This window comes from Acinonyx jubatus, chromosome A1, assembly GCF_027475565.1.
Source record: "Acinonyx jubatus isolate Ajub_Pintada_27869175 chromosome A1, VMU_Ajub_asm_v1.0, whole genome shotgun sequence".
In the NCBI taxonomy this organism is placed as follows: Eukaryota; Metazoa; Chordata; class Mammalia; order Carnivora; family Felidae; genus Acinonyx; species Acinonyx jubatus.
The window spans coordinates 118,407,219-118,434,740 of NC_069380.1; the positions used below are offsets into that span (position 1 = coordinate 118,407,219).

Genomic DNA, 27,522 nt, shown 5'->3' on the forward strand with positions numbered 1-27,522 from the left:
CTAACTCATTGCTATACAACTAGTCTTGCTTCCCTATAATCCATTATCTCTCCCAGCAAGCTAAACTCAACTTTAAAAACCAAATGATTTCCCATCATACTTAGAATGAAATTCAAGCTCCTACTGTGGTACATGGGGCCCTGCCCAATTTGACCCCTGTCTGCTTCTCAGACCTGCACTCTCATTTCTGTTCACTGGCTCCTACTCTCTGGCTTCCTTGGTTCCCTGAACAAGCCAAGCTTAGTCTCACCTCAGACATATGAGCTTTTGTTCCTGCCATTCCGTTAGTCTAGAGCATGCTGTTCTCAGAATTTTACATGGCTGTTTTCTTGACTCAGCTCAAATATCACTTCCTCAAAGACTTCCAGCCTATAGTGCCCCATCCTTTTCTCTTTGACTCCCCACTCCCAGCCCAAGATGTTCTTTTCATATCAGCTGGTTCTATTTTATTTATTACCCATATCACAATTTGAGATTATCTTGCTCATTTGTTTACTTGTTCAAGATCTATATTCCTTGCCTAGAATGCAAGTTCTATGAGGTCAAGAATCATGTCTATTTCATTCACCTCTAGGTCCCCAATACATAGAGTTTGCTGCACCTGGTTCATGGTGAATCCTCAGTAATTTCTTGTTGAACATATGAATCTGGGTAAGAAGTAAAGAAGAAGGGAAATACAGTTGAACTGGAAGAGAAGAGATATTTGAATGAATTAGAGACAAGATAAAGTGGATAGGTTTGATTATTGGGTATCAGGAGCCAATGGAAGGAGGGGAATAGATAATGGGTTTCACTTGGACAGTAGAGAAAGGCCAGTGATGCCATCAACTCAGAGAGAAGTTGGTGGAATATAATGGATGGGAGTGGCCAACGGATATTTGGCTTTGGCCTTGAGTGTGAGATGCTGCTAGGTCTATGGAGGAAGCCCAGCAGGTATATTGAAGTTGAAAAGAGGCCAAAGCGAAACATTTAGATTTTGGAGCCACTTGGATAGTGATGATAGTCCATGGAGACTGAATTTTGCCAACAAGGGAAAGTATGTAACTGGAAAGAAGAGAACTTTAAAAATGTGCAGATTTTTGTCCAAACATCCTTGTGTACAAGAAATCATGCTGGCACCAGTGACATCTAACAAACGAGGAGCAAGGGCTGGAGTTTCATGGGACTGGGGATGGAGACGCTAACAATTTGGCAGATAGAGACTGTGCCATTCAGGCAAGGAGAATGACAGCACTACCATATGGTGCCCTCTGACCTGCCCAAAATATCTCTTTGTAGGAGGCTCTGAACCCTGAAGGGATCTGTGTGACTGCTCTGCTTCCTTCCCTTCAAATTCATAAGGGGTCCAGAGAGAGAACCGGGTAAGCTTAATGATGCAGCTTCACCCTCTAATCTAGGCAATGAATAATGCAGAAAAATTTGGGGGGAAAACATTAAGAAAAGCTGTATTTCTTGAGCACTCATGAACTAAGTACTCAATACATATTCTCTTATTTAGTCCTCGCAAAATCTCTAATAAAGAATGTCAATTATTACCCACCTTACAGATGAGAAAACTGTGGCTCGAGAGGTAATGTAATTTTCCCAACTGTTAAATGATGGGGGTGGGATGAGATTCCAGAATGACCTGATCCCAAAGCCCACACTTTTAACCACGAGGCTTTAATGCTTCCCTATGTAGGAAATAATTGTTTTTAGTGCTTAAATTTTGTTTCCATATTCCTTTGTAAGTTTCTTTCCCTTTCCGTCCCAAAGTTGTGAATATTAGGTTAATACGTCAGGCGAGCTTTTTTTTTATAGTAGTGAAAGGTAGCCAAAATTACTCTGAGGTTGTCCTTTTGTGCTGAACAAAAGTAACTCATTCTTTTATTAGATCTCCTCTGTGTTACACAATTGCCTTAAAGAACTGCCATTGTTTACAGACAGTCTACTTTTCCAAACCCTTAGGATATCCTTAATTACAGGGCTCTTGGGGTATCTGAAATAGAAATAGTGTTTTGAATCTTCCTCCACCTCCACCCCCGAGTTTTAACTACAGGCATATCCCGTTTATTGTGGAAACCTGCTCTTGGAAATGGTCATGTTAGTTAAATTGGTGCTCTATATGATTATTATGGCATGATAGAATGGAGATATGCAGCTGTTGTCATAGTTTGGCAATTACCCTTCTTTCTCTTCAAGTCTCCCGAAGTTGTGCTATGCCTCTGCCCTAACATCTCTTCTTTTTGTCCTCACTACTGTTGTTAGCCAATCTTTCCAGGCTGCCGTGAGGCTTATGCTACTCTGCAGAATGTCAGAGGATTTCTCCCAGGCAACTTGTGTCTGCTGCTCTGGGTTTCTTAGCCTATCTCCTTGGAGGCACTGGGAGCTGTTGCAGTGAGGCCTACCTGCTGCCATCCAGGATCTTCCTCGATGGCTTGTAGAATCCTTAGCACTATCACTTGCATACTTTTTGTCTGCCGTCTTGAACCAGTGTCCATTGGCATGAAAGTAATGGCAGAAAGAGGGACCTGCTGGAGTAAGCACATGATTGGGAAAGGCCCCACAAATGGCTCTTAGTCCTCATTGGCTGAGAACCAAATATAAATTAGCTGTAGGGTCTAGTGCTGTAATGGGCATACAGTTATATCCGCATATAAAATATTTCTGAGATCATCAGGATTCTAATGAATCAGCCCAGTTTGGGGCAGTTCTAAAAGCATTCTAAATGAGCATCCCATAAATGTGTAGTGATGCAAAGTGGCACTTCCTTTAGCCCATCCATAATTTATTAATGGGCACTTTGTGCTAGGCATGATGTTCCTTAGAGTTTCAAAAAAATGGCTTCATTCTGGTTCGCCCCATGCCTCTCTCATGGAAATTCTTGCAGTTTTTTCCAACAGCAATCACCGCCTCCTCCATGCTGCAGTAATCAGCCTCCACATTGGAGTTGCAGGGTTTTCCTTTATTTCGCCCTGCTGGATTATCAGCTTGCAGAGGGTAAGACTCATGCCTGATGAATCTTCGCCTCTTCTACAATGTCTAACATAGTTCTTTGTACAAATATATATGTAAATACTTGAGTAAATGGATGAAGATAAATGACATGAAGTAGGAGAGTGATTTTCAAGGAGTTTAAAGCTTCTTTTGTCGGATTCCCTCAACCTCAGCTGTTGTTACTAATTTGGTGTCTGGGGAAGGACTCTTTGTTGGCTCTGATTAGCCAGTGGTTCTGCAGGTGAACTTTTTTGAGAGGAGGGGGTTATTATTGTGAAGCTCTGAGGTTTTCAACCTAGAATTTATTGGTCACTTTCATTGGGCAGTTTCTTTACACTTACAGGCATAAATATACACGGGAAAAATGGCACTATAAGGAGTGCATTTGCTTCCTCTCTTTGGTGAAAATAAGGAATCCATCACTTCTCCATCCCTGGCCCTTTTATCTAATTTTTCATCTTAATTTATTATTTTATCCGATATCCCATTTAGGGGTAATCTTGGCCTCTGTGTCCACTATGATGGCACTTCAACAACAGAGATGTATGTAACCACTTTCAAAACCTCATTTACATATATGAAAAATTCAAAGGGTTGGTCAGGACACACCAGATTGGATCCAGTTTCTATCGGATACACAAATCTTTTTTTGTGTCACTCCATTTGTTCATAGGCATTCTTTTTCCTGATGAATGGCAACCATATTTCTCAGAAAGATAGATGACATTGTCTCCATCTCAAACAATTACCTGATATCCTCTGGCAGCCATTGGAACCACACATTGCAAACCAGGCTGTCATTTCGAGAGACCCTAGGGTAATGGTGAGATGCGCTTGAGGCTCAGATCATTGTCTGTAAAGGTAACATACAATTTCTTTGGCAGAATTTCTTTGGCAGAAACTGTGCAAATCTCCATTCTACAGCAAAGAGTGATGTTTCCCAACTCGTGTTTGAATTGTGTGCCATAGCCCTTTAAATTGTGTGCCCAGTATGTGTGCCTGTATAGGTCAACTACTACTGGGTCTTTCAACTCCACACTCTACTCCACACACATTTTTGGAAGGGAAGCAGAATGACTGACACATAAAATGGCTGTATTAGAGTTGCCTGGTATCTTTTCAAGTTGTTTTTTTTAAAGTAAATCATACTTTTCTAGATCTATGCATTTGTTTTTTTGTTTTTTTTATTATTGTTCTGGGGGAGAGTCTTATCCCAAAAGTAGTTTCTTATTTCCAGAATCTTCTAAATTCTGCAACATAAACACATAAATGTGTATTACTCATTCTTTTGGATTCATGAAGGGCTAATTCTCGAATGCTGAGATACAAACTTTTTATTTTTCATCTCTGAAATCATTCTCCCATTTGGAACCAACATTTCCAAAGTAAAGAAAATTAGACACACCACATAAGATAGGCTTTTGCTGTATCCAGCTAAAATTTCTGGATACTTTTGTTCCAGTTGGTAGTTTGTCCATTTATTCATTATTTGTGTATTCAGTCGTTCACTTCATAATTCTAACAGTCCTTGGACAAATACTTATGGAGCGCTTACACTGTGTCTGGCATGGAACCAGGATTGCAATATAGTGGTAATCTGTGCTAGGAATGTGTTGTTGCTCTGTGCAATGCCAAATCCAAATATTGGACATATTTAGTAAAAGGTATTTAGTAAAAGATATTTAGTAAAAGGAGCTATATGACTGGGTAGTTAAAAGGGGGGGTGATTGTGATCAGGCAGGTTTGGTGTGACCTGCTGTTAATAATTCAGCCTCTTGGAGCTTCTTTTAATTCTCCCTACAATGCCGACAGTTCAAGATTGCTACAGGAGTTGAAAGAGATAATGTATGAGAAGTTGTCTGGTAGTCAAAGTCAGTTTTATTTGTTAATTTTATTAGTGTATTTGGCCACAGGCACAGACATGGATATTTTAAGAAATTGGCATCAATAAAAATTTGAAACTGGAAACTTTGTCATTTCTTACTCTTCTTGTTGGGGTGTTCCTTTTAATGGCTCTTTTTTCATTCCAGTTTGACTCCACACTGAGTCTGTGCATGATCCGTTTGTAATGGTGAGTTCATAAAGCCTGTTTTTTTTGCAGCCAGTTTATTTCTCTGGACTTGACCAAATGAAAAGGTCCCTCCTAGCCTGGAGAACTCAGTGTGTTGTTAAATAAACCGAAATCAGCTGCCGTATTTTCCCAACCAACAGCTTGTTCCAATATGACCCTTCCGACTTCTTAACATATCATTTTCTTGGGCTAACTTGAGGATACACTCTTGCTCCTGCAATTAAATTCAACAAATACATAGAGAGCACCTTCAAAATATGATCTCCTGTGCTACTGGTTGGGGGATAGCAAGATGAATGATAAATGATCTCTGCCCCATGGATTTCTTGCAAACAACTCAAAAAGCAAGGAAAGAAGTGCTCTGGATACCAAATGCTATTTCAGAGCATACATGAAACCCCCAGCTTTGACTTTTCAAGTCTTCTAATAAAACAATTCAATATTGTTCCTTGAACTAAGTCTTTCCATTTGTTAGTTGGTCTTTGTCCTTCTGTCCTCGTGCTGTGCCCCATGGGCAGATGCCACTGGCAAGATTCATTTCAACCTGTGAGAATGACATGTTTGGATTTAGTTGTAAAAAATGCCTTCCACAAACCAATTGCTACACCAAAGTGTCTGTGCTGAATCACTGTAAAATGATGTGAGATATTTTGAATGAGCCAGCCTGTTCATTTGCTTTCCTCCATTCATCATCCTTTGAAAAATGTAGCCACTTATGAAGGCAGGAGAGTATGTTTTTAAATGAACTAATTGTCCATCTCCAAGGACAAATGTGCTTAGAGTTCAGGTATCACTTTCCTTTCTTCTGTTCCCCTACTTGAAGGAAGAAGCAGACTTTCAGAAAACGCATCGGTCACATCACCAGCGTTAATGATTAATGTGGTATCCTTCCATCCACTCATTCACACAGACCCGTGGGGTAGGCACAGGGAGTGGAGGGAAGAGGGGCAGAGAAGGTGACTGAGCCAAACATAAATATAACCACACTGCCCATTACTTATTAAACATTTGCTATATTCCAAGCACTTTCAGCACATTATCTCTAATCCTTACATCAATCCTGTAAAGTACATATTTTTATTTCTTTTTTTTTTAATGTTTATTTTTGAGAGAAAGAGAGAGAGAGCACGATCAGAGTAGGGGCAGAGAGAGAGTGAGACACAGAATCTGAAGCAGGGTCCAGGCTCTGTGCTGTTAGCACAGAGCCCAACATGGGGCCCGAACCCACGAACCAAGAGATCACGACCTAAGCTGAAGTTGGATGCTTAACCAACTGAATCACCCAGGTGCCCCTTGATTTCTAATATATACATAAGGAGAATATCTTGGGAGAGGTACAGTAATTAGCTCATGATCCTAGAGCTGGTAGGTACCTCTTTCAAACCTGGATCTGCCTGATCCTAACACCTGCTCTTTTCCATTGTAACCAGGACTTTCAAGCTCTATTCCCTGCAAGTTGCTGCAGGGGGGTTAATAAATTCCATTTATGCATGTATAAAACTATTCAGAAAAAAATAAAAATGCATTCTAGAGACCAGTGACATATGGTTGCAATTTCTGACTGATTTTTTTAAATAACTGTTTTTGAACTTAAGACCTAAGTTCGTTCTGTTTTGACTGCTTGCACTTGCTGCGTATTTTGGAAAGACGACAGAGAAGTGGTTTGAAAAATGGGTCTCCTAGGTAGGAGATAAAAGGTTGACAGTTACTGGCCTACAAATTACTCTACTCCTTTACCAAGAGATATATTGTATAATGTAGAACAAACATAATAAGGACTAAGCTGACAAGTGTAATAAAACCTATGTAACAAGCACCATACAGCAAATAATACAGCATGGGTAAGCAGACTGTTAGGAAAAGGACTGTAGGGAGAATCAAGAGTAGACATCCTTTGTTTTTTATAGCTGTTTCTAAAATATTGCTTGTGTATTTGCTGGCATTAATTGCTTGGCAGTTGGGCAGCTATGTTCTATTTTCCCCCTCATCTCCCACCAAGTCTGTATTCCACACTGCTGAGATCACAGTTTCAAAGTACATATGTATGGGTTGGCTTTACTCAACTCCATGGACAAATTGTGCACTCCTAACTTTGACCATGTGCCCCAGAAAAGCTTCCTAGTTTTGAAGGGAAACCTACAAGGTGGCCACGCATCCACACCTACTACAGAAATGTGTACCATCTTTTCTGTGTCACATGCGCATATAAAAAACCTTAGACCCTGTTAATATAGTCAATAATGCCACCTTCGTACTTGAATAGCAGTACTTTCTGTTCAGATCAGCGTAAAAATTTTTGAAAGCCCAGGTCTTAAAAGGATGATTCCCTTGAAAGAACTGTATTCTACAGACTTCCTTTCAGAGGCATCATGGTGACATGAGCCGCTTTAGCTATCATATATGTATTTTATGAGAGTATAGTTCAAGAATGTTTTCAGGAGAGACCAAGAGAAATGACTTAGACTGAACGTTTGCAGTTATGTAAACCTTGTAGGTGGATCGGAGGCTTCGGTGGGTAACCGCCAAGGGTTTCCCTTTCCAACTTTAAGATTATGCTCATCTAATCCAAATTCATTCTTGCAAGGTGTTATGTTACCAAGATTGCTGTTTGCTGCTTCTTCCTCTGTTTCTTCCATAGCAAATTACTGCCTGGTATGTCTCTGAAGATTTGGCGGCTGTATTTCATCATCACTTTGCTGTCAGTCACAGTATCTCTATAAAGGGAGATGGGTTCATTTTGTAGACAAGGAAGCAGAGGCCACCCTGAGGTTAAGTGGTTTGTCCAAAACATATGTGAACTATATAGCACCCAAAGCTCAATAGAGCTGCAGGCATCTTTCTGCAAATAAGAAGCAGTGCTCAAGAATCTAGGAGTTTTTAATCTTTGCCTTCCTTGGTATGATTTTGAGTATGAATGTGTGTTGTATGCGTTTGAGCTCAGAGATTCTCTCGAATTCAACTTTGTATCTTGAGTACCCAGCACTGTGCTGGACACAACATAGGCAGTTATTAAATCCATGTGGCATGAATGAAAGGGTACCACGAATGTAAACTGGTATGGCAGAAGATAGTGGCATTTTCATTTTTAACCATTGTGGTACTATTTTCAGCTCCCCGTTCGGCCAACCCCATCTCCCCCAGCAAATCCTGAAATCCCCTCATTATTAATACACATGTGTATAACAAACAATGATCCTTACCTACACCTGCATCGTGAGAAGAACAAAGATTTTGGAAGTAGAACTGAATTTCAATCTTTGGGCATCTTTTGTAACTTATTTATGCCTCAACTTGAGTCTAACAACAACAAATGCAGTTGCTTCTGCCACTACCAGGGGCACTACTGGTATTTAGTAAGCACACGCCTAGGGCCAGAGAGTGTGCGGGGGGTCTTACATGCATCATAGTTTTTCATCTGCACAACACACCGGGGAGGTGGGTCTTCGTATCTTCATTGTACCCTGGCTCTGAGACACTGAGCCTCTTGTCCGATGTCCCACAGCCATCAGGCAGAGCTGGAAGAGGGATGATGTCTGTTGTGAGTTCTCGGTGGTTGGCACTCTGTAACCAGTAGCTATTACAATGATGGTGATAATGCAGGAGTCCTTGGGGCACGTTACACAATGAGTGCACAGCATTTCAGTATACGTTTATGAGAGCATTCCCTCCCTGGTAACAAAGACAGTCAGCATAAAACTGATCTCTGCTTGAGGGGAGAAGAAACTTAAGGATGTGTTAGAAGGTAAGGATGTGGGAAGTGAACACATTATTCCAAGATTAAAATTGTCCTTTTGAGAATATACTCTTCAACATTCAGCTACGGGGGTGTATGAAGGTAGGGAACAGGAAACAGGCTAAGACACATTTTATCAACTCCTCAATTTACCCATAGTGTATCTTGATGTGCTAGCGTCTTGAATATTACAAACAACAGGATGAAACATTCTTTCTTACTCTTCCCCTTAGAGAAATCTGTTGCTGTGTGTTCGGTCTTTGGGCCGAGTGTGGCATCCCACAGTGTTTCAGGGGAGAGCTGCCAGAAGAGAACAATAACACTAGCTGTGTTATCTGCTGACACGGAGGACAGATATACGCTTACAGCCTAGACTTGGCTTCTTGCCTCTTGTTAAGGCACCAAGCAGCTGGGCTCACTGACAGCCTCCCTGAGACACAGGTGCTTACTCCAGCACTATTTAAATCTCTCTATATGGTGTATTGCTTTGTTTCCTTCAAGCCCGTTATCTCCTTAATCTCACTTCTCATTTGTTTGCATCCTTAGCCTAAAGGAACAAGAAAATGTATTCATCAGAAGATGCTAACCCAGGATCTGCAGACCCCAGGGGAATAGGCTTCAGGCCAATCTGGAACCAAATCCCTGACCTCTCAAAAGATGAGAGAGATACCCAAGCACTGTTGATTTCTGGAGGCTCTAGGTAGATTAAAAAGTAAATATACCTAAAGAGGGTTAACAAAACAGTCATGTATTTCTAACAATTTAACATCATAAATTAACATTTTAAGCCCCAAAACATAAAGCAATACAACTGTGCAAAGCACAGGACACTTACAGTATTTATTAAACAAGATGAATTCAGAGTGCATCTCAGGTGATGTGGTCCAATATGGGTCATGAGGTGAAGGTTATCTGGTGAATGTTTTATTTTTTCAATCCTCAGAGTGTGTCTGTGTGAGTGTGTATGTAATCTCATTTCAAAAAGAAGGTTCACTGTCAAAATTCAAGGAGTTCTGGGAATGTAAGTCTCTGCCCACATTGCTCCCTGGTTCCTCTTTTTATTCGGACCTTTCTGAGAGGCTCTGCCCCTGACGTTGAATGCAAACTTTTAGTCTTGTTTATTTATTTTCTAGATTTCTTAAGATTCTCCAGCCAGTCCATTATCCAAAAGAGGTTAAGAACTACTTGTCTCAAAAATAGCCTAACCTTTGAAACCCAGACCAACGAACAAAACTCCTCAATTTTTAAATTCAGAATCCTCTTATTTAAATGGTAAGATCTTTTGGACTCGCAATTTAACTGAATATTGAAAACTCTTTAAAATGACCTGCCCTTTTTTTTCCCCAAATGTGTAGCCTTGAAATTCTTGTTTCCTTTATTTGCTTCCACTCTATCCCTATTCTAGAATACATGCACTTAAAAAAAGGACACTGGTCATACTGAATTGGCAGTGGTCTAACCCTTCCTCCCCGCCCCCTACTCCACAGCTGTGTGACTTTGTGGAAGTTCTTTCCCTCTCTGGTCCTCAGATTCCGTATCTCTGAGATAGTAATTCCTATTTCTCAAGTTCTTTTGAGCTTTATTTTTTTTTTAATGTTTATTTATTATGGAGAGACAGAGAGAGCATGAGCACAGGAGGGGCAGAGAGAGGAGGAGGCACAGAATTGGAAGCAGGCTCCAGGCTCCGAGCTGTCAGTACAGAGCCCAACGCGGGGCTCAAACCCACAAACCATGAGATCACGACCTGAGCCGAAGCTGGACGCCCAACCGACTGAGCCACCCAGACACCCCTCAAGTTCCTTTGAGCTTTAAAAGGCTATGGTTTTTCTCATTCCTGTTCCCCACTTCCTGCCCAACTGTCCCCAAATTTTAATACTCAATCTCCAAAGTTGTTGTCATGGCGTATTGCCTATTCTGTTAGAAATAAAATGAAGCATTTGCTTATTTTTAACTAGGACAAACCCAGTACTTAGTGAGCATAGACTCAAACTCATTTCTTTCCTTGTTCTGTTGGCAGCTAACTTTTTATTCTGTCATCATGGTGAATAGTGTGTGCCTAATAATACTTAAACCAATACAAAAACTTTAAAATAAAGAAAAAAAATCTAACTTTTGGCTCAGGTTAAGTGGTCAATTACAGATCTGCACTGATAGTTTATAGACACTAGATGGCGATACAATTGCACCAAATAATAAACATTTCCTTGATTGGTCCAGCATTAAAATCCCAATGATTGAGGCCAGAACAGGTTAATACATTAGTTAAAGGAAAAAAGTCAAATATAATCAGGTGTTGGAGTGTTAGCTAACACTCTGAATGTGTTCAGTAACCTGATACTTATTGAAAGAACAGATTGTTAAACTAGAAATTAATTTATCCTGCTGTTGAGTCTATCTTTAAGCTACTTCTCAGGGCAAGAGTTGGCAATAACACATGATCCCTTAAAATGTATCTAATTCATACTTTTGTCTCCATTTTTGGTTTTCATTGTTTTAAAGTAGCAATTATTTGGGATGGAGTTTGCCTCACATATATTATTCATAGATGAAATGCTATATTCTGATTAGGAGTGTAAGTCCTAAGACACTGGCATTTTAAAGGAGAAATGGCCGACTTACTGTAAGCTGTTGGCTGGGCCATTATTGACTGGCGGGATCGACTGGAAGCACTTTGTTAGTGGATTAGGTTGCCCTGGAAATGCCTTCCTGAAACTATAATGATGCACTTAAGGAAGCCCTCTGGGACCTGAGTAAAATGTCTCTTAGCCGGACCGGGAGTGTCTTCCCCTGAAGTCCTCTTGGGATGAGTTGGGAGGGGGCTGGGGACGTCCGAAGAGATGCTCAGTAAAGAAACAGCCCCAGAAAAAGGTTGCAGGTAACAATTTCTATCAGGTAAGCAAAGATAATGACTTACTGATGTAAACTGTGGGCTTTCTGAGGCTATCAGTGCCTCATGCATGCTTTGGAAAGAGCATGGATAATTCCAGAGAGATTGTATTTATTTATTCATGCTGGGCAGGTGTGTGGGGGGAGAGGCATGGAAAAGAGGGAATAAAAGAGGGCATCTGAATGAGGACATGGTTTAATCCCCTTTGATTTTAAAGAAAAGCCACTTTGTACCTTGATTATTGGGGTTCATTTGGTGTGCTTTTTTTCTTTAAAAAAAAAAAAAGCTTTTAGAGGGGAAATTTGTCCTTCAGCAAAAATTCAGTGCATGTGCAAAGATTTGTTTGTGGATTTCCAAATGCATAATCACTTGTGTTTATGTCACCGCTGGGTTGGGGGGCTTATTTCTGGGGAATGGTGGTGGTGGTGGAGGTGTAAAGGCGGGAAGAAAAGGAAAAGCGAAGGCCCTTGCAAACTCCAGACTCGCGGACAGGACGCCCAGGGAAGTGGTTGCGCGGCGGCGCCGCGTCCCCGCGTCCCCGCCCCAAGCCTGGAGCTCGGGAGTCGCGTGCTGTGGCCAGTGCGCAGCGTCCCCGTGCAGTCCTGGCGACCTGTCACCGAGGACGACGTGACTCGGAGCTTCCTCCGCTTTCTCCAAGCCCTATTCCTTTAAGATGATGTAATAGTCATTTCCCTGGATGGTATCTTGCCTGCACTGCTGAAACAACAGCATCCGAACTGCACTGGGAACTGTGGAACCACCCACCTCCGCCGCCAGCCGGAGAAGCCCGAGCTTGAGCCCCCCGCGGCCCCTCCGCGCTGCGGCGGCCGGGCGGAGCGGCTCGCGGCGGTTCCCAGCGCCTCCCACCTGCCTGCGAACATGGGAGTCCGTTTGCCCTTGCCCGGCAGGTGGGGTGGCTACCTGGGACCCCAGCAAGGCATATCTGTCTTTCTGTTTCTGGGCTTTCTGAAAGGCTTCTAAGTCCCAGTACCTTTTGCAACTCTTCTTTTGTTTTAAGGATTCTTTCTAAAGGTTCTCCCCCACCTTTCCCCCCCCCCCCCCCCCCGCACTGGAGAAGATTTGTCTGGATATTTTTCTCTGCCTCGCTTCTTCAACCCAACCACCTCTCATCACGCTTTAACTTTTTTGTGACTTGTTTCAACTTGGGATTGGGAGTGAATACATACCTATATACATACATACAGATATACATTTATATAAATATTTATATATATATAAAAATATTATTTTCTAAGAGCACATCTCTCCTGCACTTTTCATTGATACCTCTATCCTTTACCTCTTCGGGATTTGACAAGCTCCAGATGGTGGCTGTGGATTCTGACTGCTTTGCAAATGGGTATTTCTTCACAGGAGCTGGGTTTTCGGCACTAAGGTAAGTTCTGAGACTTCTTGCTTTTCCTGATCAGCAGGGAGGAAAAATCCCCTTTTAGAAGTTGAAAATCTTGTATCCCTTTTTAAGGCAGAAATACAAATAGAAATATTTTTAACGATGATTGCTGGGGACAGAGGCATATGAATAAACATGTAGACACAAAATAGCTTGTGAGAAGCCATGATTTAGTTGAATGGCTGAAATCAGTAGTTCCAGGGCTGCTTATGTCAAATAATCTCTCCCTCCCTCCCTCCCTTCCTCCCTCCCTTATTCCCTCCCTCCCTCTCCCTCCCTCTCCTCTCTCCAGCGGTGTCTCTTTTTCTGACTCATGCTGGGTTTGAGGAAATAATTTTCTCTCTTTTCCTTCAGACGGACCTCTGAGTAACTGGGGACTTGGCCTGCCTTGCCTACTGAGCTTGGGGCAGATGCTCCACATCTGAGCTTGGGGCAGATCGGATGGAGATGAGTTGATTATATTCTATGAAGTAATAGCTCACCACCAGCCAGGGTTTAAACTACTTTTGCAGCATCACTTCACCTGTGGACTCTTCTAAATTTTGCTTGCTTGGGGAAAAAACTGGGGTAAGAGAGAAGGTCATTTTTAAGAAGTTAGCATCCTTCTCCCTCTTTGACAAGTTGATGCAAAGGATAAGGCTGTGACTCCATTGGATTGCACCTTCAAATCAAAATAGGAGAAGCAAAAGAAGACAGGGACAATGGCTTTGAGTGGAAACTGTAGTCGTTATTATCCTCGAGAACAAGGGGCTGCAGTTCCCAACTCCTTCCCTGAGGTCGTGGAGCTGAATGTTGGCGGTCAAGTTTATTTCACCCGCCATTCCACATTAATAAGCATCCCTCATTCCTTCCTGTGGAAAATGTTTTCCCCAAAGAGAGACACGGCTAACGATCTAGCCAAGGACTCCAAAGGAAGGTTTTTCATTGACAGAGACGGATTCTTGTTCCGTTATATTCTGGACTATCTCAGGGACAGGCAGGTGGTCCTGCCTGATCACTTTCCAGAAAGGGGAAGACTGAAAAGGGAAGCTGAGTATTTCCAGCTCCCAGACTTGGTCAAACTCCTGACCCCTGATGAGATCAAGCAAAGCCCGGACGAATTCTGCCATAGTGACTTTGAAGATGCCTCCCAAGGAAGCGACACGAGAATCTGCCCTCCTTCCTCAGTGCTCCCTGCAGACCGCAAGTGGGGCTTCATTACTGTGGGCTACAGGGGGTCCTGCACCATGGGCAGAGAGGGGCAGGCAGATGCCAAGTTTCGTAGAGTTCCTCGGATTTTGGTTTGTGGAAGGATTTCTTTGGCAAAAGAAGTCTTTGGAGAAACTTTGAATGAGAGCAGAGACCCTGACCGAGCCCCAGAAAGATACACCTCCAGATTTTATCTCAAATTCAAGCATCTGGAAAGGGCTTTTGATATGTTGTCAGAGTGTGGATTCCACATGGTGGCCTGTAACTCCTCAGTGACAGCATCTTTTGTCAACCAATATACAGATGACAAGATCTGGTCAAGCTACACTGAATATGTCTTCTACCGTAAGTACAAAGGGTTCTTTCTATTTTTCACCTGTATCAATTCTCTCTACAGATGTTTGTTTGAACGTTCAGTCAGTGTCTAAGGAATACTCTGGGTTTTGTTTGTCTGTTTTTGTTTTTAAACTCCTGAGGTATAGCTAGAATACTAGAGGCTATAATTCGGGTCTCATGTCTATCTAAGCAACTCTCATCTGTTTTATCAATGACATCACAGAATATTCAGAGGCCTCAGAAATCACAAGATGCAAATGATACTGGTTTAGGTGATATGGGGAATGAAAGCAGACATGTATGTCTGTTTGACAGATATCGAGTTGTGAGGATAAGATGATGGTTAGAACTTGGCTGTTGGTCCACAGGAGACTGGCAGACTCAGAGTGAATGTGGTGGTGCTGTCCATTCTTTTATCGGAACTTTGGGATCTGTAAAGCCAGTTGCTGGAGACTTGCTTTCCTTTAGGGGCTTTGAAAACACAAATGGATTTAGTACCAAATGATGTGGTCTTGCTTAGATAGATGGCAGTATAGACTGATAAAAAGACCCCCTATCTGCCCCACCAAGTCTGAAACTTGCTTTTATAGGCTTTACAAATCTATCTGATTCTTTAGCATTTTGTACTGAGACTTGAGTTGCACTGCAGACTTCATTGTACTGAACTTTGTCTAAGATCCGTCTAAAAGGAACTAGATTTTTGAGAATTGTCAATCACAAGCAAGTATCTCCAGACAGCTGAGGTGATAGAATTACTGACATCAAAGGAAATGGGAGGGGGTAAAAGGAATGGAAGCAGTTGTTCTGAAGCATTTTAAATAAGCACTTAGAGGTCAGTCCATTTGCTTAAATGATGACATAAGGTACACATTGCTTTGTTTTATGAAATGGCATTGTTCTAAATAAACTTTAAGCCTTGATCTCTGGAGGGGGAACAGTAAATCAGTCTGTAAAGTTTAGTGCTTGATTTAACAGTTGATTTTTAACAAGGCCTGGGGGTTGGGTGAAGAGAATTTCATAAGAAATGTTTCCACTTTAAAATTCAGTTTCCTCTTATTTTAAGGTAAATCCATAAATTCGGGGGATTAAAATGTCTATTTCTTTTTTAAACATAAAAGTATGACTGAATGTCCTGGACTGATTTTTGCCTACAGTTGTGTTTATTCATGTGGAGATGGTTCTGGGAACCCTGGTTAAAGAGGCTAGTGGCAAGCTGAGTTGTTCTGTGCTGGGTTGTGGCACATTTGATTTTTAGAAGTGAGGACACATGGGTTGTGTGGAAAGGACAGCCTGTGGAGAAAAATGGAATCAGCTATCAGTTCAAAAACATATTGATGTGTAATAACAAGCATTATTTGGTCCAACAAACCTATCAATGGCCTTTATCTATAATCTATATCTTCCTCTCTGATGGAGCTTAGTCACCAGATACCACCCCACGGGTGGCGAGATAAGACTCTAGCTTTTTAGCCTTCTATAAAGGACTCTGACATTATCTGTAATTCTACAGAACAAATATCTCTTCCTAACTTTTTGGAAAAATGCATCTTAGAAAGAGTTCAAATCTAGGTTTGTGACATTTACTTTGTTCTCCAATTTCTAATATTTGAAAACAGCATCTTAAGAAGCTTTAGGCAAGTAAATGAAAACACACCCACCATAACCATCTCAAAAAAGACCACATTAGATTTCTATCACTTGCTCATCTAAACGAAACCCAGAAATGTATTTGCCTGCTAGCTCAGTGACATTTGTGTGTTCATCAAAGACTCATCCGTCTAACACTATGTCCTCTGTAAATTGCTCTGAACAGGTTCTGCTCTGCTGATCATATAATTGCTTACTTCTTTGTTGGGTTTCTGAGAGGTTGCTGAGGAACAGTTTGCTCTTCATCACTAATGGACAGGCTAGCACAAGCACAATGCAACTTCATATTGCACAGTGTATATATCATATATGATATACTTCCCTTTGTATGTAACATCCAGAGCTAAGTATTAACTCTTCCTCTGTCTTAGGACCAATAAAACTGACAGCTGGCTTTCTAGGGTGCATAACAGCTTCTGTGCAGACGCTTAACCATAATTATTTAATTAGAAGCTGCCAACTGTGCCTATATAAGCATTAATTCATCAAGCTGTTGTGCTTGGGTTAATGGGCTGAAACTATGGGAGGTGCTCTAAAGCAGGAAGTTGGCTATGCAAAGATGCTCTTCATCCAGCATTAGCCCTGCGCAGCCCTGCCTAGTGCTGCTTAGCCCTGCCTAGCACTGCCCAGCACGTAGCTCTGGTGTGCCCTGTGTGAGCAGAGCACTTGGAACCACCACCTGAGAGACTGAAAGGGGCAGCATGTGTCCCCAGGAGCACCTCCACATCCTTAAAAAAACCCAAAAAAATCAATCAGCCAAACAGCAAACAAAAAAAGATGCTCTTTGAGAGAAACTCAACATGCTCCTAGGTTTTAAAAAAATTGTATTGTATACACAAACTCCTTAGATCCAAAGAATTAACTCCAAACAATCAGACACTTCTAATAACCCAGGGATAATACAAAGTCATTCTTCCTGGTTCCATAACACAATAAAAAGTGAACAGTGAGAAATGAATACATTACATATGCTGGCTGACAGTCATGGGGGAGATCCCTTTCTTTCCCTGTTTGCCCTATTTTCTTACAAGTTTTCCAAGGGGAAATTGAAAGACCAAAATCTCCCTGTCAATTATTAACAGGTTAGATTCTTGTCTTATTTAATCTTAATGTAGACCTAGAATTGATGGTCAACATCAGGTAGACTGAGTGTTTTGTTAATGGAGAACTGTGAACAATTAAAGTCAATAGGTGTTTGCATGTGTTGAAGAGGGTGGTAAGAAATGTGTTTGTCTGCATTGCTTACACACCAAAATATGATATGTGAGATGCTATGGATTATGATTCATTTATCCCCAACTAGGAAAGTATGATTGATGTAAGAGCACAGAAAAGAAATGTCTAGCTAGGATTCCCTCACAAAGCATTATAGATATGTCCTTTGTTTTAAAACAGTGATAAGGTAACTTTCCTTCTCTCCCACCCCACTAGGTGAATAATTACCTCTCTTTTCTCTTCAAGCATTACATAGAAGGCAATAACACAGAGAATGCCTTTTTGACTCACCTGTAAATGTAATGGGAGCTCAGTAATTTGGAAAAGAAAAGTCCTGATTTTGAACCAGAGATCCAGGAGCTCTTCACACCACTTAGGAATGAAATCACAGGTGCAGAAAAATAAATGAACCTTTTAGTTAGGCCATCTTCCAATGCCCAAGAGTCAGAAGATTGTTGTTGGTTGGAGAGAACTATAAACAATTTTTAAAATCCTACTCACGAGTGAGTTCCTTCAGATAAATGCCTGAAACACTGAAATTCAAAGGAATTTGCCTCTAATAAAACTGTGATAACATGACAAGTAGGGAGTTTAATTCATAGGATGCTAGTTCAAAAACATTCACTGTGAGGTCTGTGAATTATAGTAGAGACATCAACTCATCACCTTTTCAACAAATTGCTGCTTGTCAGTGTGTTTTAATCTTTCATCTCTTTATTTCCTTAAATTTAAAGGGTCGTTTCCACAAAACTCTCTAAATGGCTTTATGTACTGTTAATCTTAAAAATGAAGCTGGCAGTTATTTTACCAGCAACAATGGGTTTATTCAGGAATAATAGAGAATTGCAATTCAGGACAAGCAAGCTATGGCAAAACCATAGGCAAACTCAAGAACAAAGGAGAAAAATTATCTTTTATAGAAGGGAGGGGTGGGGGTGGGCATTTGAGAAGGGCTGTTACAAACAAAAAACCCATTGGAGTAAACTAGGGGTTCTCAGTATAATGGCTTGTCATTGGCTAATTTGTGACAATCTCTTATTGGCTGGGGCTTTTGCCAGGGAGAGTAGAAAATGTTTCTTTCCTCTGCAGGATAGTAAAACAGTATGGACTTGCAAGGTCCATCTCTTCCTGTTGGGTCTGCAATTGATGACAAGTGTTTAGGTGTGACAGCTTTCCATTCTGGGATCTGGATTCCACTTTAAATGAGCTTTCCTTTTGTAAAATTTTCACAGCACATAGAACTTCAGGGCTGTTGACTGAGACGGGGTATTGGAGAAAAGTTAATCAGAAAGTGATTACTCAGAATTCAACTGTATGACCTTGTATTGGGAAGAAATATGTGGTTGTGGCCACCGTGAGTTATTTACCCAACATTGACTTTGGAAAGCTTCAGTAAGAGGGTTTATTCTTAACAGGTAGCAATGCATCTATCCTGAAATTATTCTAGCTCTTTTTCTACTGGTTACTCAAAAGATACCAATGATAACTTTTGTTTTATTGCCCAGAGAGATATGATGTTGTCACGTTCAAAACGAAGTGACAGAGCAATGTAGTCAAAACTGTGAAGGATTGGTCTTTACTACCACCTACCTCTCCTCTTTCTGTGTTGTTTTGCTGTCTTCTCCAGCTTAGATACTCTCTTTTGGTCCTGTTTTAGTCATTCCTGTCTTCAAGTTATTTCTCTCCATTGTCAGTAAAAATTCTCTTCTGCCATGTATTTAGAATACTTCTAGGGCAAGGTGTTACTTTTCTCAGGGGTTTTAATACACAAGAAACCCTTTGATAGTTGTAGATCAGGTGACTTTGCATCTTGAAGAGAGTGCTCTTAAGGCATGAGGCTTTTTAATGTATAACTTAAAAATATAGCACAATTTAAATATGAGGCTTTATCATGAAGTCAAAGTTGACCCATGTGTGGGCAGATATGGAATGGTAATAGTGATGGCAAAGGGTAGGTGTATGGATGTAATTTTTAAAAATCTCTTTAAGGTGCTGTGCTCTGAGCATTGGTTTCAATATAATAGTGATATAAGCATGCTAGTAAAATATTTTCTTACACTATTTTCACTTTCATGCCAAACAAGATAATCACTTGAGCCCAGCCCCTTGTGCAAATTCAGGTACCTTCTTCCTAGGTCTGTAGCATCACTGAACGAATTTGGCAGCAAAAGAAGTGTCAGTATGTGGGCAGAATGGAGAGGTCTCTGAGACTGCCCTTAAGTAGTGTCTCAACATGTTAAAAAATATGTATATATTATATGTATATTTATAAATATTATATTTATTTTATATATTTATATATAAATATATATTTATAAATAGATAAATATTTATAAATATTTATTATATATTTATAAATATTGTAATATTTATATATATATATATGTAAATGGAAAGAGAAGACCAAATATGTTCCTGACAGCCTAATGAGGTTAACATTGTATCAAAGAAATTAGAAATGGAAATAGCTGAGAATGTGCCATTTGGAACACCTCCAACATGAATAATGGAGAAAGTATGCATCCAATATACAGAAGAAAGTTCTTCAGAAATGGACACATGGACGCTCAGTTTCTGCATCGTAACTATTGTTCTGGTTCTTTGTTCTTTGCTATGGCTTTCCTCAAATGCTGTATTTCTTGGCAAGTCAGTTAAAAAAAATTCACGCAGAAATTTTCAGATGCATCCAAATGTAGACACCAAGTTCCAATAATTACAATTAACATTACAAGAGCAATCTTGTATTATAGATATTCATACCTACTTTCCCTTCTGTCTGCACTGCGTTATTTTGAAGCAAATTTCAGACATCAATCATTTCATTCATCCACAAATACAATACTGTATGTTTCTAAAATAAAATGAAAATAAAATATAACACAATACTGTTATCACAGATAAAATTAGTAATTCTTTAATATCATCTAATATCTAATTGATGTTAACACTTCTTTAATTCTGTTACAATATTTTTTAAAGTTGGCTTCTTGAGTCAAGATTCAGATAAGGTCTATTGTCTTTGCTACTTCTTTTTTCATTCAAAATTAAAAAAAAAAAACCTGTATTTAAACCATATGCAACAAAGTAGCAAAATGTATGTATTAAATCTTTTTTTTTTTTTTGAGAGAGAGAAAGCGTGAGAGTGAGAAAGTGAGAGAGAGGGAGATAAAGAGAATCTTAAGCAGGCTCCAGCCCCACTGATGTGGGGCTTGATCTCATGACCTGAGATCATGACCTGAGCCAAAATTAAGAGTCAGAAGTTTAAATGACTAACCCACCCAGGTACCCCTTAAATCTCTTTTAATCTCCCCTCCCTCCCTCCCTCCCTCCTTCCCTGCCTTCCTCCCTTCCTTCCTTCCTTCCTTCCTTCCTTCCTTCCTTCCTTCCTTCTTTCCTTCCTAGTTCCTTCTTCCCTCCCTCCTTCCCTTCCTTTCTGTTTGTTTGAAGAAACCAAATTGCTTGCCATGTTCAATATCCAGCATTCTGGTTTTACTTATGCATCTATATGATCTTTGTGATTTCATTAAAACATTTTTTTCCTGAACCTTACATTTTCTGTCAATTCATTAGATCTGGACTCTAGATTCTAGTTTCTAGAGACTAGGTCAGATTCAAGTTCAGTATTTCCATCAAGAAATCTTAATAAATGATGACAAGTCCATTTTTTAAATTATTGAAGTGTAATTAACATACAGTATTATATTAGTTTCAAGTTTACAACGTAATGATTCAACAGTTTAATACATTACTCAGTGCTCATCATAATAAGTATACTCTTAATCCCCTTTATTTCACCCAAGGCAAGTCCATTTTTAATTTTTAATTTGCTTTAGAAGGCAGTAAAAGAAACCCTTATTTTTATTTCTAGTAATTTAAGAACTATTTAATATTCCATTATTGTTTTTATCATTAAAATGGGCTAATATCATGGGTGCAATGAGCTTACTGAGATGTACAGTGGGTCCCATAGACTGGGAAGAGGAATCATTTTGGGTGAGAAAGTTCCTCTCCTGGCTATTCACATTTTATATTCTTGGATTCTTTCAACTGTATTGAACTCCACTTGAACTCATCATTTGTATTCCCCCAAACCTGTTCCCTTCTTGTGTTCCTTATCATAGTAATTGGCATCATTAGTTACTCATTCTCCCAGGGGAGAATGAAGCCTGGGTGGCATCCCTGACTCTTCCTTCTTCCCAGCGTATGGCAAGTTCCTTTGGTTCTTCTTCATCTCGCTCAAGTCCATCCATTTCTTTCTATCACCACCGATGCTACCCTGGTCCAGACCACCAGCACTGCTTTTTATTGCTTCTTAAACCTGGGAGCTTCCGAGTGAGATGAAACACTGTCATGGGGCTGACATGGGGAGCCTGATATGGGGCTAGATCTCACAAATCGTGATATCATGACCTGAGCCGAAATCAAGAGTCAGATGCTTACTCAACTGAGCCACCCAGGCTCCCCAAAATGAATAGATTTCTGCATCCATCTGCCAAATCTTAAAAGTTTATAAAGAGGCCTTAATGGGATTCAGTGACATAAACCATCCAGATGGTCTCAACACCATATCACTACCTCAAGCCTGTGTCCTTGGAGCACCTTCTGGGAGCAGGGAACGCCAGCAGAAAGCACATTCCAAGGACAGGGGAGGGTGGAGGAGCTTCTAATTTGCCTGGGTCCAGCTCATGTGTCAACCAGTGGCTACGTCCCCTTGATCACCTCTCCCAACACTTTTCTAGACTACTACAAAGAAACTTAAATTTTCCTCCCTACCTCAAATTCAGTGTAATCCCCTTTGGATCTCTTCTCCCTGCTGCAAAAATGGTGAGATTTCTGAAATGTGAGTTTGACCATGTCATTCCTGCTTAAAGTTCTTCATTGCCTTACAACTGCTCTTATAAGTTAAATGCAAACTCCTTACCAGGAATCACATCTCTTTATGAAATGACCACTGTTTCCTTCCTCAGAATCTTCTGTTGCCATCCTGCCCTTTGCATTTTTAATATCAGCTATACTTGATTTCTTTAAGCTCCTGAATGCTGTTATATACTTGCTTGGTTTTGTATGTGATGTTCTCTATGCCTGGAATTCTGCCTCCATCTGCTTTGATGAACTACATCTTCAGGTCCCAATCTAAAGATTATCTTTTCTGGGAAGTCTTTCCTAGTCTATCGTATCTGGATTGGGGGTCCCTTACCTTTGACCCGAGGACCTTATTCTCCTTTACTGTGGCACACATAATATTGTATTATAATTGATTATTTAATGGTGTCTTTAACATTACCTGTAAACTTTATGAAGATAGGAATTGTATCTGTCATGTTCGTCACAATACCTGGCACAGTATCTGGACTAAATGTAGGTCCTCCACAAATATTTTTCAGAAGAATGAGAAATAGATGCCCCCTACAGAGTTCTATTATGGTCCCAGATGCCACTGTTTGCATATACCATTACATTATCTCTTTACAGAACAACTAAAGAACAGCGATGGAGTGATGATGCTTTAAATAATAACCACAGCATTTCCAAACTTCCATTAAGTGCTTTGGGCACTCAGATAAGCACTGTACATACAAATTGGAAATCTTACCAAAAGATTTGCTCTTAGCACCTGCACCCACTGAGATGCTAGCTCAAAGGGACTGAGAAAAACACTTAGCAGCAACAAAGGCTCATGTGATCTCCTTTTAGTTGGTTCACCCAACTAAATTGAAGCAAATTGAAGGTGGGGTGTGGCCATGGTTTAAGGAACAAACTAGGAGGGACTCGAGATTCAAAAAAGTGCTTCAAAATAGAGAAAGTAGCTCCAGTAGGAAGAGAACTGTACCAGAATGCAAAGAATGTTATGAGACCAACAGGTTGTCTTCTTAATTGTCTGACCACTAAGGTATTCCATTTCCTCCTCCCTGCCTTCGTAGGCAGCAGAACATGGTAATTAAGGGCCTCAGTTTTGAGGTCCAGACTGCTCGAGGTTGAACCCCTAGCTATTGGGATCCCTGGCAAATTATTTTACTTCTGTGCTTCATTTTCCTCACCTGTAAAATGGAGTTTGTAAAGACAGTTCCTGACTCATAGAATCGAATGGGTTGCTATATATAAAGCGCTTATGACAGTGCCTGGCACCCGGTCAGTGCTGTGAAAGTGTTAGTAATTACCAGGATGGCTGTATATACTGGACGGAGGAGACACAGTTGCTTTCTTTAAATAAACCACCTGATTCTTTCTGATACTCCCCTTGGACACTTTGCCCAGTATGTTGATTCTATGCATTTTGAGACAATCAAACAAACACATCCACAAATATTTTTAAAAAGGAGATTCAAACTTTGCATTTTACTTGAATCTGAATATGTATAAAAGGAAACACCCCAAAAGCCTTCAAATTCTAGTAACTCTTTTCTTCCCCTGGCTATTCCATCATGGGAGTCATTAATAGTGCCTTTCCCTCCACCTTGTTTTCAACTTGTGGCTTTTCAGAACCTAGGCTGATATGAGGCAGAAATGAAATTTAAGAATACGACTTAAATTATATATTCAGTCACTGCAGAATTAGAATAACCTTTTATGAATCTCAACCTAGAGAATATTCTCCTTCATGGTGACAGAAAATGGTTATTGAGCATTCCACTGACAATAGGATCATTCAAATTGCTCCAAAAAAAGAAAACCAGACATTTTGCTCCACACTGAGTAGCTGAGCTGTGTGGCATTAAAAAGAAATCGGAGCATTAATGCAGGGCTGTTACCGTGTGACCTGCTCATGGGAAGAAATTGATACTTTCCACTTTCATTCATCAGTCACATTCCAAAGTAGAAAATTCATACCATTTTCCCACCCCAATTTATTCTGATCTTTTATTCTGAGTGTATTTAATATAAAACGACTGTGAATTACTTCCATTGATGAAAATAGAAGGCAACCCATTATACACAACTTGGTGGCTCACATAATATGACTGGGGTTTTGGGGCACCAGGGTGGCTCAGTCATTTAAGCGTCCGGCTCTGGATTTCGGCTCAGGTCATGATCTCATGGTTTGTAGAATTGAGCCCCGTATGGGGCTCTGTGCTGACAGTATGGAACCTGCTTGGGATTCTCTCCCTCCCTCTCCCCTTATCTCTTTCTCAAAAATAAATAAATAAGCTTAAAACAAAAATAGATGCCTTGAGGTTGTTGCATATTGTGTTTTAGACAATATTGTAGACTGTCCAGGTCAACAGTACTGGGCAGTGAAATAGAGAAAAGGGGAGGTGGGGTCTAGTAATGGTGACTTTCCTGTAAAGGGGATCCTGGAGCAGCAGAGACTTTCAGGGACTGGGATAAGAGCAAGGGGTGTACAGATGTTAGAGTTGCAGAAGCATACAATTAAAACCACGGGGAGACTTGAGACCGGGGGAAGTGTTACAGTTCTGAAAACCCCCTAATCAGAAGGAGAGCTGGCCTATGATACAAAGCACAACAAACACTGTTTGGGAATCATGGCTCATTGTCTTACGGCATAAGTATTTAGTTATGTCAGGTGGAAAAACTTTCCTGTGGGCATTGTGCTTGCAAATTTGCACTGGAATGAAAATGGAAAATAGGATTCAGTTCTCATTAATTTGCTTTCTAGCCAGTGAGGTGAAATATCTTTGTTTCTTTAAATAGAGGGATACCTGTGTGGAGCCTTACAACTTGCTAAGCTGCAATGAAATAGAAAACTGTCAATTTTGATTTGTGTAAGAAAAGTATGCATTAGAAAATGAGCAGTTTTGCTTGGCTTTTCTCGATAAGATAACCCTGTGGCATGGAGCAGTAATGACTAATGATATAATGTGTGATACTTTCAACATTATAAAGGTCCATATTGAATGCTCAATAATGTAAAATATTTGTTTGAAAAGATCTGATGGCTTCACACTTACTAAGGGACTGTTTTATATCAAGTACTTTTGTTTTGGTAGGATTGTCCAGTTGAGATGGATAGAAAATATCATATCTGTAGGCAAAAAAAAAAAAAATTGATAACTTCATTCACAAAGTCCTCATGCTAATGATTTTCTAGTACTTTTCCACAATGTGCCAGGGAAGTGATTCACAACGTGCACAAGCCTCATTGATTGGAAACTGCCGGCCCTTCAAACCTTCTTTCGTCTGCATCCTTCCATACGGACAAGGCAAATAGTGAACCATAATCTTTTTTTCTAACAGATCTTGACATCCATTCACCAGAAGGGTCTTCACTAATAGGCAGATTTAGATCTAGCTCCAAGTTACTTATACAAAATTCTGTTCTCTGTCTTCTATGTGAGTAAATGCCAAGCACTGTGACCTTGCTATGCCCTTTGCTTTTGTGTATGTTAGGGTCTTAGACATCTCTGCAATGATTGGCCCTTATAATTCTTCCAGAAATATTTATTGAACACCTACTATGCACCAGAGACTTCATGCAGTTCCAGGGATTCGCCTGTAAATAAGAAGCATATGGTCAATGCTTTCATAGAGCATATGGTTTAGGGAGAGAGTAGACTAGTAAATGGGCAATTTCGATCTAGTGTGATAGGGAAGTGTAGATTGATATGAAAATAGAGAAGGAGCTCCTAATCTGAACTTGGAGTGTCAGGAAATTCAACCAGGGCTTATTTTAATGCTTGAAGAGGAGAAAATGTTTAAATCTTTAATGCATTTGTTGACTTTAAGATACTAGCTGGCTGATGGAGTCATAAAAATTACATCCTAGGATGGCTTCACAGAAGCTTAAGATCACCAGCAATCATTTCCGTTCTCATCAGAAAAATCTCATTAGATTTTTTCCAGAGATTGCTGTGTGAGTGATTTTAGTCAGTCCAGGAACCACTATCATAAAAACACTCTTCAATTCTCTTTTCCATTCAACCCTTTGTCTTACAAAAGTGTATGTGCAAAATCCAAAGCCAGATGATAGCCTCAGAGGACTAGCAATTGACTTTAAAGGTACTTTATAATTATGTCTACAGTGTCTTTTTGTAATGATAAATGTCATCATTATTATTTTAACTTTAACTCAGGATTGCTGACTTACTTTGTCAATCTCATGCATGGCTCAATTTCAGTAACTACCACAGTGTGAACACATAGGAGGTGATCATAAGCATTTGCTGAATTAATGAATAAATTCATAACACTACATTTTTAAATAAAGAAAATGTGAAGTATAAAGTGAATGAAATTTGCTTCCAGTTTAACTTGACATTTACTTTTAACCACAGGTGCATTCTATAAGACACAGTGAGCATGTGGTTGATAAACTGACAGCATTAAGATCTATCCAGATAAAAATCTTAGTTCTGTCACTTTCTAGCAGGGCATCTTTGGGCAAATGTCTTACCCTCTTGACACCTCAGAGCACTTATCTATAAAAGGGGAACAAGGAAACTTCTCTGTTGACAGTGTTGCGAGGATTAAGCCAGGGTCATACCATCTTATTAGCTTAGCTCCTTGGTAGCCATGTCCATCTCTAGGCTCTTTTAATTCATCTTACAAACAGATGTGTTTGGACCTAGAAGAAGAAACTGAGGGAATATGGATTCATTAGGACTGATCCTGCTCACTATCACAGCGAAAGTTAAGCTGCTACCCACTGGTTTCACATTGGACTATTACTACACACACTTCATGAACTTAAAGGAAGGAAAAACACATCCCATAACACACGATCTTATAGTTCCCTTAATATGCTCACCACTTCGCCCCCTCTGAAAACACTTGTCCAGGGGCACCTGGGTGGCTCAGCTGGTTAAGCATCTGACTCTGTATTTCAGCTCAGGTCATGATCTCATGGTCTGTGAGTTCGAGCTCCACATCTGGCTCCATGTGGAGCCTGCTTCTGATTCTTTCTCTCTCCCTCTGTCTCTGCCCCTCCCCTGCTCTTTCTCTCTCAAAATAAAAAATAAAAAACTTTAAAAGAAAAAACAAACAAACACTTGTCCATCCACAGAGCTCCATAACACTGGCCTTTTGGCAGTTCTTTCTGCAGGCCAGTCTGTTTGCCACCTCAAGACACTACACTTGTGTTGCCTCCCTTCTAATCCTTGCCT

The 27,522-nt window shown here is 40.3% G+C and overlaps 1 protein-coding gene across 1 annotated transcript in view; it reads left to right on the top strand.

Annotated features, from left to right (window-relative positions):
• The first annotated feature begins 12,186 nt into the window (after positions 1 to 12,186).
• The window catches only part of KCTD16 (potassium channel tetramerization domain containing 16), a 261,110-nt gene continuing 245,774 nt past the window's right edge, over positions 12,187 to 27,522 (top strand). Inside the window, exons 1-2 of the mRNA XM_027042517.2 lie at positions 12,187 to 13,063; positions 13,433 to 14,611. Coding sequence (XP_026898318.1) covers positions 13,780 to 14,611 — 832 coding nt within the window. The 5' untranslated portion in view covers positions 12,187 to 13,063; positions 13,433 to 13,779. The remainder of the gene's footprint in view (positions 13,064 to 13,432; positions 14,612 to 27,522) is intronic.